The following is a 14,934-nucleotide window of genomic DNA, read 5'->3' as shown; positions in this document are numbered from 1 at the left end:
AAACAGCAATTCCGACGTTTATGTTTAATTTCCTAATAAATCTAGTTGATCGTAGTAGCTTTTACGCAGTTTTGTTTATGCGCAGGCGCAGTTGACGTAACCGTTCATTGCCATAGAGACGTCCTCACAACACAAGCGTTTGCACTCTCGCTGTGAAATTGGTAAGTTGTATTTCTTATATTTCCTCTTTAAAGATTAAATTGATATTTTTCATCGTTATAGCGTTATAAAAACTATGAATAAATTATAAATAATACCGAAAATATAATAATATGTAATTTTAGTAAATAACAATTAGAAAAAAAAATCGAACTATTTTTGATTTAAAAATAAATCCAAATTGGCTAAAAATAAATGATTGATGATCAACATTTTATTAAAATAAGTGCATTTAAAAATCAATTAAAATAAATAGGCTATAAAATAATATATTATATATATATTAAAATACATACATAAAATGCTATTTATATAAATAAGACACCTAACAGTATAGTTATTAGACACTGTATTGTTAAAAATAAAAAAGTTAGATATGTTGCAGTTAAGAATTTAGCTAAATTAATTTCCATATCCAAATAATAAATAAAGAGTTCTGTCAAAACGATTAATCGAGATTAATCGCATCCTAAATAAACGTTTTTGTGTATATTTGTTATGTATATATAAATACACACACATGAATGTATGTTTAAAAAAATTGTATGTTTATAAATTAAATATATTTATATGTTATATATTCAAGATTTTTTTATATAAAAATATATTATAATAAAATTGATATATATATATATATATATATATATATATATATATATATATATATATATATAAATGAATATAAATATATACATGATATTTTCCAAATATATACTGTATGTATGAGTATTTATAGATACATAATACATACACACAGTACACACACACATTTTGTGTAAACCAAAACTTTTATTTTGGATGCAATTAATTGCAATTATTCATCTGACAGCATAAAATAAATAAATAAATGGAAAATAATTTACTAGAGGTTCAGAGTTTAGTAGGGTTATATATTCTGAATTTATATTATCACTGGGAATTGCATTCGTTATCTTCATAAAATCATATTTTTAACATAAGAAAAACTAAGGAAATAAAATTTAATTAAAGAAACGGTCAATAAAAAGTTTAAAGTTCCTAAAATGATCATCTGGCTTTGGTTACTTTAATAATAGTTCATTAGTCTACACATTATCCCCTTTTAGGCTGTAGTCATCATGTCGAATCCAGAGCAATGCGGTCCGTGTGCCAATCCTGGAAATCCAGTTTTCTCCTGCATGATCAAACCAGGATCTCACACGTCGTCTGAAGATCCAGCGCTGGCCAGATCTCAGAACCTGATGTATAAGACGACTTCCAGCGACTACGGCGCTCGATCAGCCACGTTCGAGTCCTCGCCCTGTTCCTATCACCCCATAACCCAGAGCTTCTCACAGCACCTTGGATTGTGTGGGATGTTCCAGGACAATACCTTTAATACAAGCTTGGACCACCGCTATGTGTATATCCCAAATTACAATACACAGTTTAAGTGATCAAACACATTTGCATTTTATATTTGAGTTACATTTACTAATCACTAATTTAAGATAGGTCTTGTTTTGTTGCACCTGAAACTGACTGCACCAGATGTAACAATAACCTTATCGAATAAAATATGTGTTTGATGTGTTAATACAACAAGTGTTTTATGTTACAAAAGGCCGTTTAATGTCCTATTGGAATAGTTACTTATAGTTGACATGAGCTCTGATGGTAAAGTTGACAGAGTTGTAGTTGATTTAAAGGAATAATTCACCCAAAAATCTAAATTTGCATCTAGTGGTGATCATTGGTGATGAGTTTTTGACACAAGCATTTAAAGATGGAATTAGGACTTTATGCAGACCAGTCAATTTCTTCCACACTAAATCAATCATTTATTTTTCATCCTTGCCTTATACACAGAGAACAGAAAAAGCTCCTGTCCAAACTGTTGCTACAAAATTAGAAGCACACAATTCCCTACAATATCATTATATGCTTAAACATTAAGATTTGTACTCGTGGAAATGACTTAAAGTAGTCAAATCTGTTTATTAGAAGGGGGTGCCAATACTTTTGGCAATATATAGACCCTGGATGAAGTGGGTGAAGCATGGTGGGAGTCGGCATATAAACTGTTTCTTGAAAACGATCCAATAAGAACGACTATGAATAATGTTGATTATTATATCAGAGGCGATAAATGGAATGATTATGGATTCAGCTGTGAAACACATGTTCCTCCAACTGGGGAATTACGTGGTGTTTCTAGAAAGGCGATCTTGGTGGTGATTTCAAGAACAAGAAGAATGGAGTGGGGGGACTGGAAGAAGTTACATGAGACAAGATCTGGTACTGAACCTGAGGATCTAAACTGCTCACACAAGAGAGTTATAAACTGGATTAATGACCAGATATATAACGAGGATGGCAGCCCAAAACCATTGAACAGATAGGCTGAAGAATATTAATGATAATGTTACTGAAAGAGCATTTATTCTTATTTTATCCGTCAGTTTATCAGATTGAGTATATGTTCTGTAACATAGAGTCGACTTTTTTTATCTGCAATTACATGAAGCAACTGATGTACTTCCAGTATTGTGCATGTGACCGCAATAAACATCCATTCAAAAAGGCAAATGTGGTTTTATTGGGAAAATGAATACTGTTAAGATGAATATGATTCAAACATTTCTCCAGAGTAACCAGTCTGTATGTGTGGTTTCATATTAGGAACCAGCGTTAAACACATAAAATGCGCTCGTGTTCATTTCTGCAACAGTGATCCTAGCTTTCAGGAGCTTTATGGTCATGCGGTGCCTTGTATGATCTCACGAATCTTGTCTGAATCGGCTCGCAGAGCTGTGTTGTGTGGGTCGATTTCTAGAGCCGCCTGATAGTCCTGAAGACCTAAAATTAAATCATCAGAATGATATTGTGAAATACTTCCTGTATATCAGGAAGTTACAAAGACAACCAGAGTTGTGTGGCGTTCAGAAATCAAATGACGGTGTCTTTAAAAATCCACTTTTTAATCGTGAATTTGAATTACATTTGTAGCAACAAGAATGCAGAATTGATTCAAATGTAACTTTTAGATTATGAACAGTGGCCAAATAACTCATCATAATCATAACAAAGGCCAGTAGATTAAATTCTAACTCAAGAATATCAGCTATTTTTATAACACTGAATTCAGTGCAAAGATTTCTCTATATAATATTACTCTGGATTTATATGGCTGCAGAGATTGGTGTGTTTTGCATGAAAGCAGAATAACTGATGATCCTGTACCTTCCACATAAAGCTCAAGCTCACAGAAAGCTGTTCCTCGTCTCACATGAGCCTTCAGTCGAGCCGAAGCGTTTGCAGCGACCGCAGGCTTCAGTAACTCAAGGGCCTGTAAAAGTTCACGAGTTAATGTGAAGGGAATCAGTCCACATGCATTTAAAAAAAGAACATAAAGAGTAAAAACTGACCTGAGAGCTGTCTTCAATGGCTTTGTGAAGGTTTCTCAGTTTGAGATGACAGGCCGCTCGGTTAGAAAATAAAGCCGGGATCTTCCTGTTGAGTTTTATGGCGAGATTATAAGCGTTGACGGCAGCCTGGTAGTTTCCTGACATGAACAATTTACTGCAGGAAAAGGGGAGAATTTTTTTTTTTTTACATTCACACATTTGTACCGCACCTGTACACGACCATTCAAGAGAAATTAATACTTTGATTTAAAAAACAAAATGCATTAAATTGATCAAAAGTTCACAAAAAATGCTGTTCTTCTGAACTTCTATTCATCAAAGAATCCCGAAAAATAAAATGTATCTTGTTTCTACAAAATATTAATCTTTCCTGAGCAGCAAATCAATATTTTAAAATGATTTCTAATGAAGTAATGATGCTGAAATTCAGCTTTGATCACAGAAATAAATTACATTCTATCATGTATTTATACAGAAAACAGCTATTTTAATAGTAAAATTATTTCACTTTTTTTTACTGTATTTTTGATCAAATAAATGCAGTCGTGGTGAGCAGAACAGGCTTCTTTTAAAACATTTAAGATCTTACCAACCCCAGCCTTCTGAACGGTAATGTTCACATAAAACACTACCAAATGTCAGCAAATAAGGTTGGAGTAATTAATGACAGAATTGTCATTTTGGGGTGAACTGTCCCTTTAAGAGTGATCTGTGAAACTCACTCGCCCTTCTCTTTCAGCCAGTCTGGGTTTCTCTCTTCCTCTCTCAGGTCGTCCAGTTCGGCCAGATCTGTGTCCACTGCTCTCCTGGCCTCCGCCTGCTTCTTCAACCACTGCTCACACACATGGACACAATTAGACTCTCAATATTACATAATCTATCATTTCTAGAGCAGATCAGACCTCCTCCTCCTCCGGGACGCGAGACTCTCTCAGCGCGGTGGGAAACACTCGTGGAGTGAAGCTGATCTGAATGCAGCCAGCTGATCTGGGAGCAGGCAGATCTTTTGCTTTCTGTTTTCTGCTTCTCTGACCTATCAAGAAAACACAGGAGCTTCATCAAAACAATGGGACCTACAATTTTTATTCAAAAAAGTGTGATCCTGCAGCACAAAAGCAGTCATAATTAGCACAGGTTTATTTGTAGCATACATTGTATGGGTCAAAATTATATATTTTTTTTACATTTAGTCATTTAGCAGAAGCTTTTATTCAAAGTGACATAAAAATGAGGACAATGGAAGCAATCAAAGAGCAATGATATGCAAGTACTAAGTGCAAGGTTATTGTTGTTTTTATATAATAAATAAAAATAAAACAGATAGTGTACAGATAAAACAGAGCAAGCTAGTGATAGAGGCCTTTATTTGCTATCTGTTAGTTGTATAATAAATAAAAAGATTATAGGAGATAGTGTTAGTTTTTTGTTTTAGTAAATGAATAGAGTGCAAGTCTAAAAGGGGCAATTTTTTTAAAGAATTAGAATAGAGAGTGCTAGAGTTAGAGGGTTCAAATCAAAGACATGATCATGTACCATGAAGATATTTTGTATATTTCCCAAAGTAAATATATCAAAACTTAATTTTTGATTAGTAATATGCATTGCTAAGAATTCATTTGGACAACTTTAAAGATGATTTTTTTGCACGCTCAGATTCCAGATTTTCAAACAGTTGTATCTCAGACAGATATTGTCTGATCATAATAAACCATGCATCAATTTAAATCTGATTTAAAAATGACCCTAATATGGGTTTTGTTGTCCAGGGTCACAAATTATATATTTTGACTGCTTCCTTATGGTGTGTCAAAAATCAAAGAAGCGAGCATCACGTCAGGTCCTGAGAAGAACAGTTTATTTACAGCTTTAGATCGGTTATGGAGCACAAAGTGAAAGTGTGTTTACCTGATGTAGTGTCTCCAGTATTACGCATCAGCGTGATCGCAGGTGGAGCGTTTGCACGCTCTGTTTTCTGATAAACCGGTTGCTTGTCCTGCGTGCCCGTTCCCCGTGTTTTTTTCAGGTTTTCATTTTCTTCTGCTGTTTTTCTCTGCGTTTCTCTCCAGAAATCCAGTTCTGCCGTAGCACTGGCGCATTCTCCATCCTTAATCTTCTGAATCCTGTCCCGCTCCTCGTTCTCAAGCTAAACACAGACAGAGAACTCAACAGCAAGCTAATGTTTGAGACAGCATTCAAGTTCATGAGAAATCATTCTGCGTATATAGCAGAAATCAGCATGTGCATTGTTTCCAAAACAGGTAGCTCAAGAATAAATCTTTAAATAATCTAAATAAGCTAATACATTTTAAATAAGCTTTCCAATGAATGATGCATGGTTTATTATGATCAGACAATATTTGTCTGAGATACAACTGTTTGAAAATCTGGAATCTGATGGTGCAAAAAAATCTAAATATTGAGAAAATCACCTTTAAAGTTGTCCAAATTAAGTTCTTAGCAATGCATATTACTAATCAAACATTAAGTTTTGATATATTTACAGTAGGAAATGTACAAAATATCTTCATGGAACATGAACTTTACTTGATTTTTAACCCTCTAACGCTATCACTCTCTATTCTAAATCTATCCTTGAAAAAAAAAGATTTATAAGATCTATATTGATTTACTAACTGCTTGTTAGTAACAAAATTTTATATGTTACTATATAAACATTTTTCTTAAATAAATACATGCAGGTGTTCGTATTTATATATGCATAATAAATATACACATATGTTATGCAAACAAAAATGATTAATTATTTGACAGCACTATTTATTATACAGAAGAAAAAGGCCTTTAACACTATCTTGCTCTATTATACACTAAATAACATTGTTTGCGACTAGATTATTCTCTTTAATCATCATCGCCGGTGGAAAATGCATGAAAACAAGCTTCGTTTTCTTTATTTAAAACAAAAGTTGAAGGTAAGACATCAGAGCTTTCAAGAAAATGTCAATTTTCAAGTAGATGTGTGACCAAAAACCCCTTTTGGACCTTCATCATGGTTTCCAGAGCATATTTCTTCTCCTGTTGAATCCTGGCAGCTTTGGCTTTCGATTTTTCTGCTTCTTTCTCCTGGACTTTGAGAATGGCTTGTTCTCGAATCTGCATCTGATTGGCTTTATCTTTGGAATGAAAACACGCATTTGAGGACAGCATCTTGAGAGCATTTCATTTGTGTTTCTGTGGCTCAGTGGTAGAGCATTGCGTTAGCAGCACAAGTTTGTGGGTTCGATTCCCAGGGAACACGTGTTAGGTAAAAAATGTTAGTCTGAATGTACTGTAAGTCGTCTGCTAAAATGCACAAGTTTCTATGCTGTGACAGAACCCAAGCTCTCTTACCGATGTCTGTGAAGAGCTGCTGCCATAATTCATCTCTCCTCTTCTGCAGAGTGAAGACTGCGACACCGTTTCCGATCCTGGCTTCACTTTTCTCTTCGTTTATTGGCGCAAATAAGAAAAGCTCGAACAGAAACGGGGGGAAACTCACCTGCAGAAGGATTCAGAACATGAAGCGAGCTTCTCCAGGTTACAGATTCACATTTAATTCTTCAGATCTGACCTTTAGATACTCGTCTGTGCAGGTGACGTGGACGCTGGCGCTTTTCACTCCTTTTAAAGGCACGCTGATGTAAACTGTGCTCTGGTTTTGTGTCCATGTGTGATCTCTTACAATCAGCGGCATCTCTGACTCTCGAGATAAACATAAACACTGGTTGCGAAGACGTGACGGTGGTTGGTAAGGGGCGGATCCATGGCGTTCTGTCATTTCCGGTTTCAACTGGTCGGTTAGGTCAGAGTCAGCTTTTTCTCTCAAGACTTTATCTTACTTCACAATACATCAAATAAAATCTAAAATAAAATAAACGATGCTTAAAATGTTATATTAAAATGGAATAATATTATTAAAGACATTAATTAATTATTATTATTACGTTATTCATAAATGGTAGGGAAATACACTACAATATTTTTGACACAATCTTGCTTAAATAAAATCATGAGTGTGTTTTGTGATTGGCACTCTTATATTAAAGAACAGATCTGTCATGAGACAGAATTTGCTTATTTTTGCTCTTGTGCCGACAAATACATACAAAATATGTCAAAATATCCACCTTGGAAATTATGCTTGAAAAAACAGTCAGTTATTTCTTAAGTGAAAGTAAACATGGGATGTGTATTATATTGGATGCGTTCATCGTCTCTTAAAGTGACCGCGCCTAATTTAGCTACTGGCTGCTGTAATGTTAATCCAAGAAAATGAAAATCACTCACTGCTCTTGACTGAATTACTTTGTAGTTTTAACAGTCAAACTAAAAATTATTCAGACACCAGATATAATTTTTGATATATATAGCAAAACTGTAATAATGTGAGATATGTTTAAGGTGTCTGAATAAATGTAGGTTTGATTGTATATTTAATTTTTACATTGAAGACTATCCAGTGCTATTTTAACAGAGGGCACAGCTGCCAAATAATGCCAAAGACATATTTTATTAAAAAAATATTAAAGATAATAATTTAATTAAAAAAATGTAATATATATATATATATATATATATATATATATATATATATATATGTAAACACTTAAAAAAATAAAAAATAAATAAAAGTCAGAAATCTTTCTCTAATGAACCCACTTTCCTTTATCTCCATTAACCTGCCTTATTTTTTATTTTTAATAGTTTTTTACTTTTTTATTTATTTATAATTTTTTTTGTTTGTTATTTTGCCTATTTCTGCACTATAATTTGCAATACTCTATATCTTTATATACAAACTTTTGGTGTGCATTTAAATAAAAAAGTATATCGAATAATAAAATAAATAATATAAATTAGTGCTATCAAACGATTAATCTTGAAGTGACGTGACATTCAGCCAAGTATGGTGACCCATACTCAGAATTTGTGCTCTGCATTTAACCCATCCGAAGTGCACACACACAGAGCAGTGAACACACACACACACACTGTGAGCACACACCCAGAGCAGTGGGCAGCCATTTATGCTGCGGCGGCCGGGGAGCAGTTGGGGGTTCGATGCCTTGCCCAAGGGCACCTAAGTCATGGTATTGAATGTGGAGAGAGAACTGTACATGCACTCCCCCCACCCACAATTCCTGCAGGCCCGGGATTCGAACTCACAACCTTTCGATTGGGAGTCCGACTCTAACCATTAGGCCACGACTTCCCCGCTGAATAACAATTGCATCCAAATAAAAGTGTTTGTTTACACAATGTGTATACTGTGTATATTTATTTTGTATATATAAATACACACACATATATATAAATAAATATTATATTATATATATATAAAGTATGTTTTAGAAATATTTGTTTTCACATATATATTTATATTCATAGAATGTATATGATATATAAATATATTTAATATACAAACATAACATATTTTTCTTAAATTATATATATACACACAGGCATGTGTGTGTATATATATATATATATATATATATATATATATATATATATATATATATATATATATATATACATACATACATCATAAAAATACACAATACACACACATAAACAAAAACTTTAATTTTAGAACACTAATATAAATACATGAAAAGATTTTCACATTTTTATCATTCTAAATCAACAATCTTATTTGTGGTGGGGGTAAATACTGTAAATGTATTTTTGGCATAAACATTACACTGTATTGCTGAACAAAAAACATAATAAAATAAACACATGGTATATCTGTTTGGAAAGTAAAGCAGAATATTGACAAGTGGAATTTTATTCATTAAGAAATACATTCAGTTTTTAAGGCGTATAGATATATATACTGCTGCAGTGTGATGGAAACCAAACTATCACTGCTTTAGGAGTTTATCTCTCTTTTCCCTTCAGTTCAGAAAAATTCTGAACAAACAACTTCAACAGAAGAATAATAGAATAGAATTCAATTGAAAATCAAGACAGATTAAGCAATGAATAAAGTGACATGAAACTATACGGATATTATTTCCTGAGCACAATCACCTATTTAAGGTGGATTGGTAAAAATGAGCAGCAACCTGAGCTTTTATCTAATAGAGGTCATCAGCACACGCAGATGCTAAACATTTGACACGCTTTATGACAATGCATTTCTAATTCGCGACTTTTAGCTGAAGAAATCTGAAATATTGCATGGAATTACACTTGCACACACAAAGAAAACCCAGATATGAAGTTAACAATCAATATTGTTCTAAAACACTAAAGCATATTTAAATGTACATCAAATCTTGCTGAAAATAAGCCCAAGCTGGACTTTTTAGCTAGATCTTTGAAAAGACTGGAAGACCAACTAAGACCTTTTCTTCAGCAGGAGAGTGAAACCAAATATTTAGTCAGTACTTTCACAAAATCCAGGGTACATCATTTATCCCCTGCAAAAAAAAAAAAAAAAAAAACACAATACAATACAATAATTCTCCTCCAGTGAGAAAAGTTATGAAAGGAAACAAAAGGCTGAAATCCATCATCTTTGGTTTGCTTGAAAGTCAAAAGCGATTGAAAGCACGACCATGCAACACTGTTGTTGGTTTCCTGATGTCCTTTCAGTGTGCAGAAATCAAATCTACTTAGGAATAAAGCTTTGAAAAATGACAAAACACATGCAAAAGAATCTACATTAATGCTCGGTGCAACGGTGAACACAGTCTTTGGTTTCAGGCTGTTTACCCTAGAAAAGAAAAATTCAAAACTGATTGTGTCTTTCTGATTGAAATACAGTCAGCAATCAATTTCCCCTGATTGTGAAGAATTTCAGCCGCATGGAAATCTTAGTATAACATAATATAATATCTCTCTCTCTCTCTGTATATAATTTCAATGCACAATACCATCCATACTGAACTTGAAACTCCAATGAGGGAAACTGATCACTGTGACATTTGATTTAAGGAGGTGAATCTCATAAAGCTGTAGAATCAGGAAAATACCTGGCTAATATTTTACTCCAAAAAAAAAAAAAAAAAGAAATTATATACTGCAATGCCATAATTATTTTCATGACAATTAAACAATTAATTTATGATTTACATTAAAAAAAATATAACATAATATTTTATATCATGACAATTATTTTATAACATGACAGTTAAGCATGATATTGTTGAATGATGATTTACATTTAAGAAAATGACAATTATTTTATATCATGTCAAATAAGCAATTAATATATGATTAGGGTCAAAAATGTAAATTAAGCAATGAATTTATCATGATTTGCATTAAAATATTTTTTTAATTAAATAATGTTCTATTTTATATCATGACAAATAGGCGATACATTTATGATCTAAGTTATTTTGAATATAATATTATAAAGACATCATGGTAATGTGTTTAATTGTCATGCAAATAACACCACAATTTGTCTCAAAATAAGTAGCTATTGATTTTCTTTATGCATAATTTAACTTCTTGTTTTTTTTCTATTCTTTTGTTTTTGGAGTAAAATATGACATGCATTCATGAGATTTGTAAGCTGAACTTCTGCATCTCCTCCTCATTTGGTCTCAGGACATCAAGACGTCTCTGAGTTCTTTTAAAGCAGCTTTTTGGGGCGTTCGCCGGCCTCTGGCTGAAACATCTTTGGTTTGATTCATGGATAATCTCATTGTCATCGTATCATCCAGAAGACCAGCGAACCAGAAATAAGAAACGAAACAGCAAACAGCTCAGCGGATGATGGTGTGTCACCGTTGCACATACAGCTGCGTGAAAAAACTACAAAACAAGACAAGTGCTACACTCATGATCCTAAATCTAAAATTGCATCCACTATTTCAAAGCACTAAAGTAACTAAAATGCATACTCAGTAGTAGTACATATACTGCATGTCGAGAAAAATAGATATCTTTGGAGGCAAAAAGCTGTCCTGATTATTCAGATTTGATTATTATTTTTGGTTTCAATCTCTCATCTGCAGCTATTCACATGTTAAGGCCATTGTTTAAAGCTATCGGTTCTGCCGAACTAAGAAAAGCCCAGCAGTTTTGGTAACTTCGTACTCAAAAGAAGAAATAAACTACGGAAAAAGAAATCCGTCTCCACAACTGAGCTAAAACACACATTCAAGCGCCCGGAAAAAACCCTGTCCATCAAACCATGTCACTATACAAAACACATGGCTTTCAAATCATCCCTGAGACAAAGAAATCAAACACAACTGCTGCTTAAAATCAAAAGGTATAACGAGGTAGTATAAAACAGGGACTATAAGAGCAAAAATATGACACACATTCATACGGCAGACCTGAGAAATCTAACATGACCTGAAGTGGAGTCGCAAATAAATCATATGTAAGCATCAGAGTAAAACTTTTAACTGAAAGTTTAACGTTTATGAACCTGAGGTAGGTAAAAAACACCATCCTAGCTGTGTGATGCAATGAGCCGGGTAGCTCCGCCCACTGTGAATTCCTATTGGTCCAAAGTCCTGCATATTAAACAGCAACTATGTTCTGATTGGCTGCTGCTGCGCCTCACACCAGGGTCTTCGCAATCTCACACTTCAGGATTAAACATACAGACAAACGAACATGAAAACAACACTGTCGAGTTAATTAAATACTGAACTGAGGTAGATTAGTTTCTGAAGTCAAGAGAGGCTCTTCCGCTTTCTCTCCCTGAGGTAATGTCAGGAAAACATGACATTCACGACACACATTCATGGTGGGTGAGGTTTGAGTTTCTTTTAGACAAACAAAAGAGAGAAACAAATACATTCACCGAGAAAGAGGGCCGTGTGGACGTCTCGGGTCGTCCAGGACTTGCTCAGTAGTCCGTTTAAGCAGAAGGGGGCGCTAGAGAGCACAAGGGTTTTTTGCTAAACAGGATGTTGCTCCATCATTTCCTGTTTCTGAAGTGTCATTAGGATCACGTGGGGATGCAGCTTTTTCTCTGTACCCTCGTGAACGGGTGTTTTCCTGTCCGACGCTTCGCTATCCTCGCCCTGCAGGGAAGCCGGGTGACTGCCGGCACCCATAGACAGGTTAGTAGCCTCAGTGTCATCATGAGAGTAGCGTCCCGAGTCGCACGTCTCGTGGCTGCCCTCGCTGGAATGAGAGCCTTCACTGTCGCCCCCTGTTGGCCCAAACAGGCCCTGCAGAGAGGACGGCGGGTGTTGAGGAGAGCTTTCTGTGTAACACAGCAGCGTGGTGCCATGATGATAGGAGTAAGATGGACTGGAGACCCTCTTCACATCCTGATAGAGGCAGAAAACACCAGTAAACAACAGAGAAAGAAGAGTTTCTGAACTTAAGAGACATTTAAATGATGTCCAAAAGTGACCTTCTATATATGGGTGTATCCAAAACGCACGAAGAAACAGACACACAATTATATTTTACTTAAAAATGAAGAAAACTAACCTTTTTCGTATCAGTTGTTTTTTACATTGTGACAATAAGAAATGTGGTAATTAAATAATTTTATGTAAAAAAAAACTTTACATGCAAAAAAAAAAAAAAGACTACTATTTAACAATATATTCTAATTAAAATTAATTATTTCAATAAACAGCATCCTTTTAGTATATTCACTGTAGTGTTGTCACGGTACCAAAATTTCAGTATTCGGTACCGATACCAGTGAAAATCCACGGTTCTCGGTACCAATTTCGGTACCAAAGCAAAAATATGCTAATTTAAAAAAAAAACTTTTTAGCACTAAAAATAAAACCAATGCGATTCTTTATACTTATTTACAATAGTGTTTAAAGTTTTTCTATAAGTTATATAATTATGAAAAACAGTAAAAACAAGTTTCACCCAAATTTAATTTGTCTTTTCATTTATGAAATTTAAACATTTTATTTCTGGTAAATAAAGGGGATTTTCTATTAAAATTAAAACATGTAAGAAATATTGTGATTTATTTCTTTAAAAAATAAAGTTTTATAATTTTTTTCAACAGTAGTAGCACTATCACATACATTTTACTAAATAATAGTAATATTTCTAGCACAATGCCTTTATGTAAATATTAACTTTTAGGCCTAATGAATGCATATTTGTCATTTTAACTGAACTTAAAACTGGTGGTGATGCTTAAGATTTTTGGTCATTGATGGTTTCTGTAAAAAAAATAGTAATAGATCATATTAATTAGTAATCATATTAATTATTATTAAAAGATAATACTACTAGGCTACTAATTCTACTATCATACTAATGTATATCCAATGCACTATGAATTGATGAGCTGCTGGGTTCATGAATATTAATCACGTTGTCTGCGTTAGGTCAAACTGTTTTGCTGAAATCAAAACAGGGACGGTACAAAATCAGCGCCAGCCAATAATATTGCCATTTGCGCATTAGCTCCGCCCACTACCGGAGAAACCGGTATGTCTTCTGCTTGTTCAAAAATGAATATGAATAATTCTAAATGAACTCCATTACAGGAAAAGACAATAAAGAATAGTTTACATATAGCCTGTCGATTCAGCGTGGTAAGACTCTCTCTCTCTCTCTCTCTTTTGCATGTGTGAGAAACAGAAAAGATCGCTTGATGGAGAGAGAACTCTGAAGGTCAGATGCTGAAATTAATGCAAGCGTCATGCGCTTCGGTCTATGTAGTAAACAAACCCGCACGTCTCTGTCATTCATTAATTCACACAGAGACACGGATTCATATTTCAAGCAACATTTGCGGCTTAACATTTACAGATACTGGTCCATATGGAGATTTGATTTGATTAATTTATGCTAACTTTGACAAATTCTATGACTGTCCATATTAAAATGTAAGTTTCATTTTCATGACTGGGTTTTGAGATTCCGTCCTCGTTTTCTGCTTCGCGGAAATCATAGCGCTGAACCTGGTTTGAACGGGACCTCGGTACTACCGGTACTTAAAGAAACCTAGTACCGTCACATTTAAAAAATTGTAGTACCGACTTGGTACCGAAGTACCGGGTCTTTTGACAACACTAATTCACTGTGTTATTTATATAATATAAAGGTATGTATATAAATATTTATTTAATAAATTTATTTATTAATAAATATTTATTTTATCGTTATTATTATTATTTGTTTTTTTGTGTTTTTACATTTTGATTGAGCCTTAATATATTTTTATTTCAGTTTTGTTAAATGTAGTACATCCGCCTTTTTTATTATTGTTTGTTGCCAAGGCATCATTTCATTGTTTTATAATTTTTTATTATTTTTACTTATATATATATATATAGTTTTACCTGACAATAACAACACAGAATATTCATCTAAAGCAGTATTTACCACATTTAATTTATACTCATTTATAATAATAATAATAATAAATAAAGTATTATGATAATGTAACTTAAATAAAATTAAAAGCATTATTTTAAAT

At 33.6% G+C, this 14,934-nt stretch overlaps 2 protein-coding genes across 2 annotated transcripts in view; both read right to left on the bottom strand.

Annotated features, from left to right (window-relative positions):
- Nucleotides 1-2,692: 2,692 nt before the first annotated feature.
- Nucleotides 2,693-7,286, bottom strand: dnaaf4 (dynein axonemal assembly factor 4). Its single transcript, XM_059506981.1, has 9 exons — nucleotides 7,117-7,286; nucleotides 6,897-7,044; nucleotides 6,549-6,679; nucleotides 5,451-5,688; nucleotides 4,448-4,578; nucleotides 4,268-4,377; nucleotides 3,546-3,699; nucleotides 3,361-3,466; nucleotides 2,693-2,976 (listed from the first exon to the last, which is right to left on the bottom strand). The coding sequence occupies exons 1-9, from the start codon at nucleotides 7,237-7,239 to the stop codon at nucleotides 2,876-2,878; spliced, it is 1,242 nt and encodes a 413-aa protein (XP_059362964.1). The 5' UTR covers nucleotides 7,240-7,286; the 3' UTR covers nucleotides 2,693-2,875.
- A 3,860-nt stretch (nucleotides 7,287-11,146) lies between these two features.
- LOC132101776 (protogenin A-like) overlaps nucleotides 11,147-14,934 on the bottom strand; it is a 38,065-nt gene continuing 34,277 nt past the window's right edge. The window contains exon 19 of the mRNA XM_059506975.1: nucleotides 11,147-12,799. Within this exon, the coding sequence (XP_059362958.1) occupies nucleotides 12,422-12,799 (378 nt within the window). The 3' untranslated portion in view covers nucleotides 11,147-12,421. The remainder of the gene's footprint in view (nucleotides 12,800-14,934) is intronic.

Source organism: Carassius carassius, chromosome 23 (genome assembly GCF_963082965.1).
Source record: "Carassius carassius chromosome 23, fCarCar2.1, whole genome shotgun sequence".
NCBI lineage: Eukaryota > Metazoa > Chordata > Actinopteri > Cypriniformes > Cyprinidae > Carassius > Carassius carassius.
Note: the sequence above shows the minus strand (reverse complement) of the source record. Positions and strands in the feature narration are given on the sequence as shown.

Bases quoted from the DNA above. Each gene is read 5' to 3' on its own strand.
- dnaaf4 (XM_059506981.1), bottom strand. From the start codon at position 7,239: ATGCCGCTGATTGTAAGAGATCACACATGGACACAAAACCAGAGCACA. The intron at 4,579-5,450 runs GTAAACACACTT...TTTTCTTGATAG, and splicing joins TACTGGAGACACTACATCAG to GTCAGAGAAGCAGAAAACAG. The intron at 2,977-3,360 runs GTACAGGATCAT...ATTTAATTTTAG, and splicing joins GCTTGAGCTTTATGTGGAAG to GTCTTCAGGACTATCAGGCG.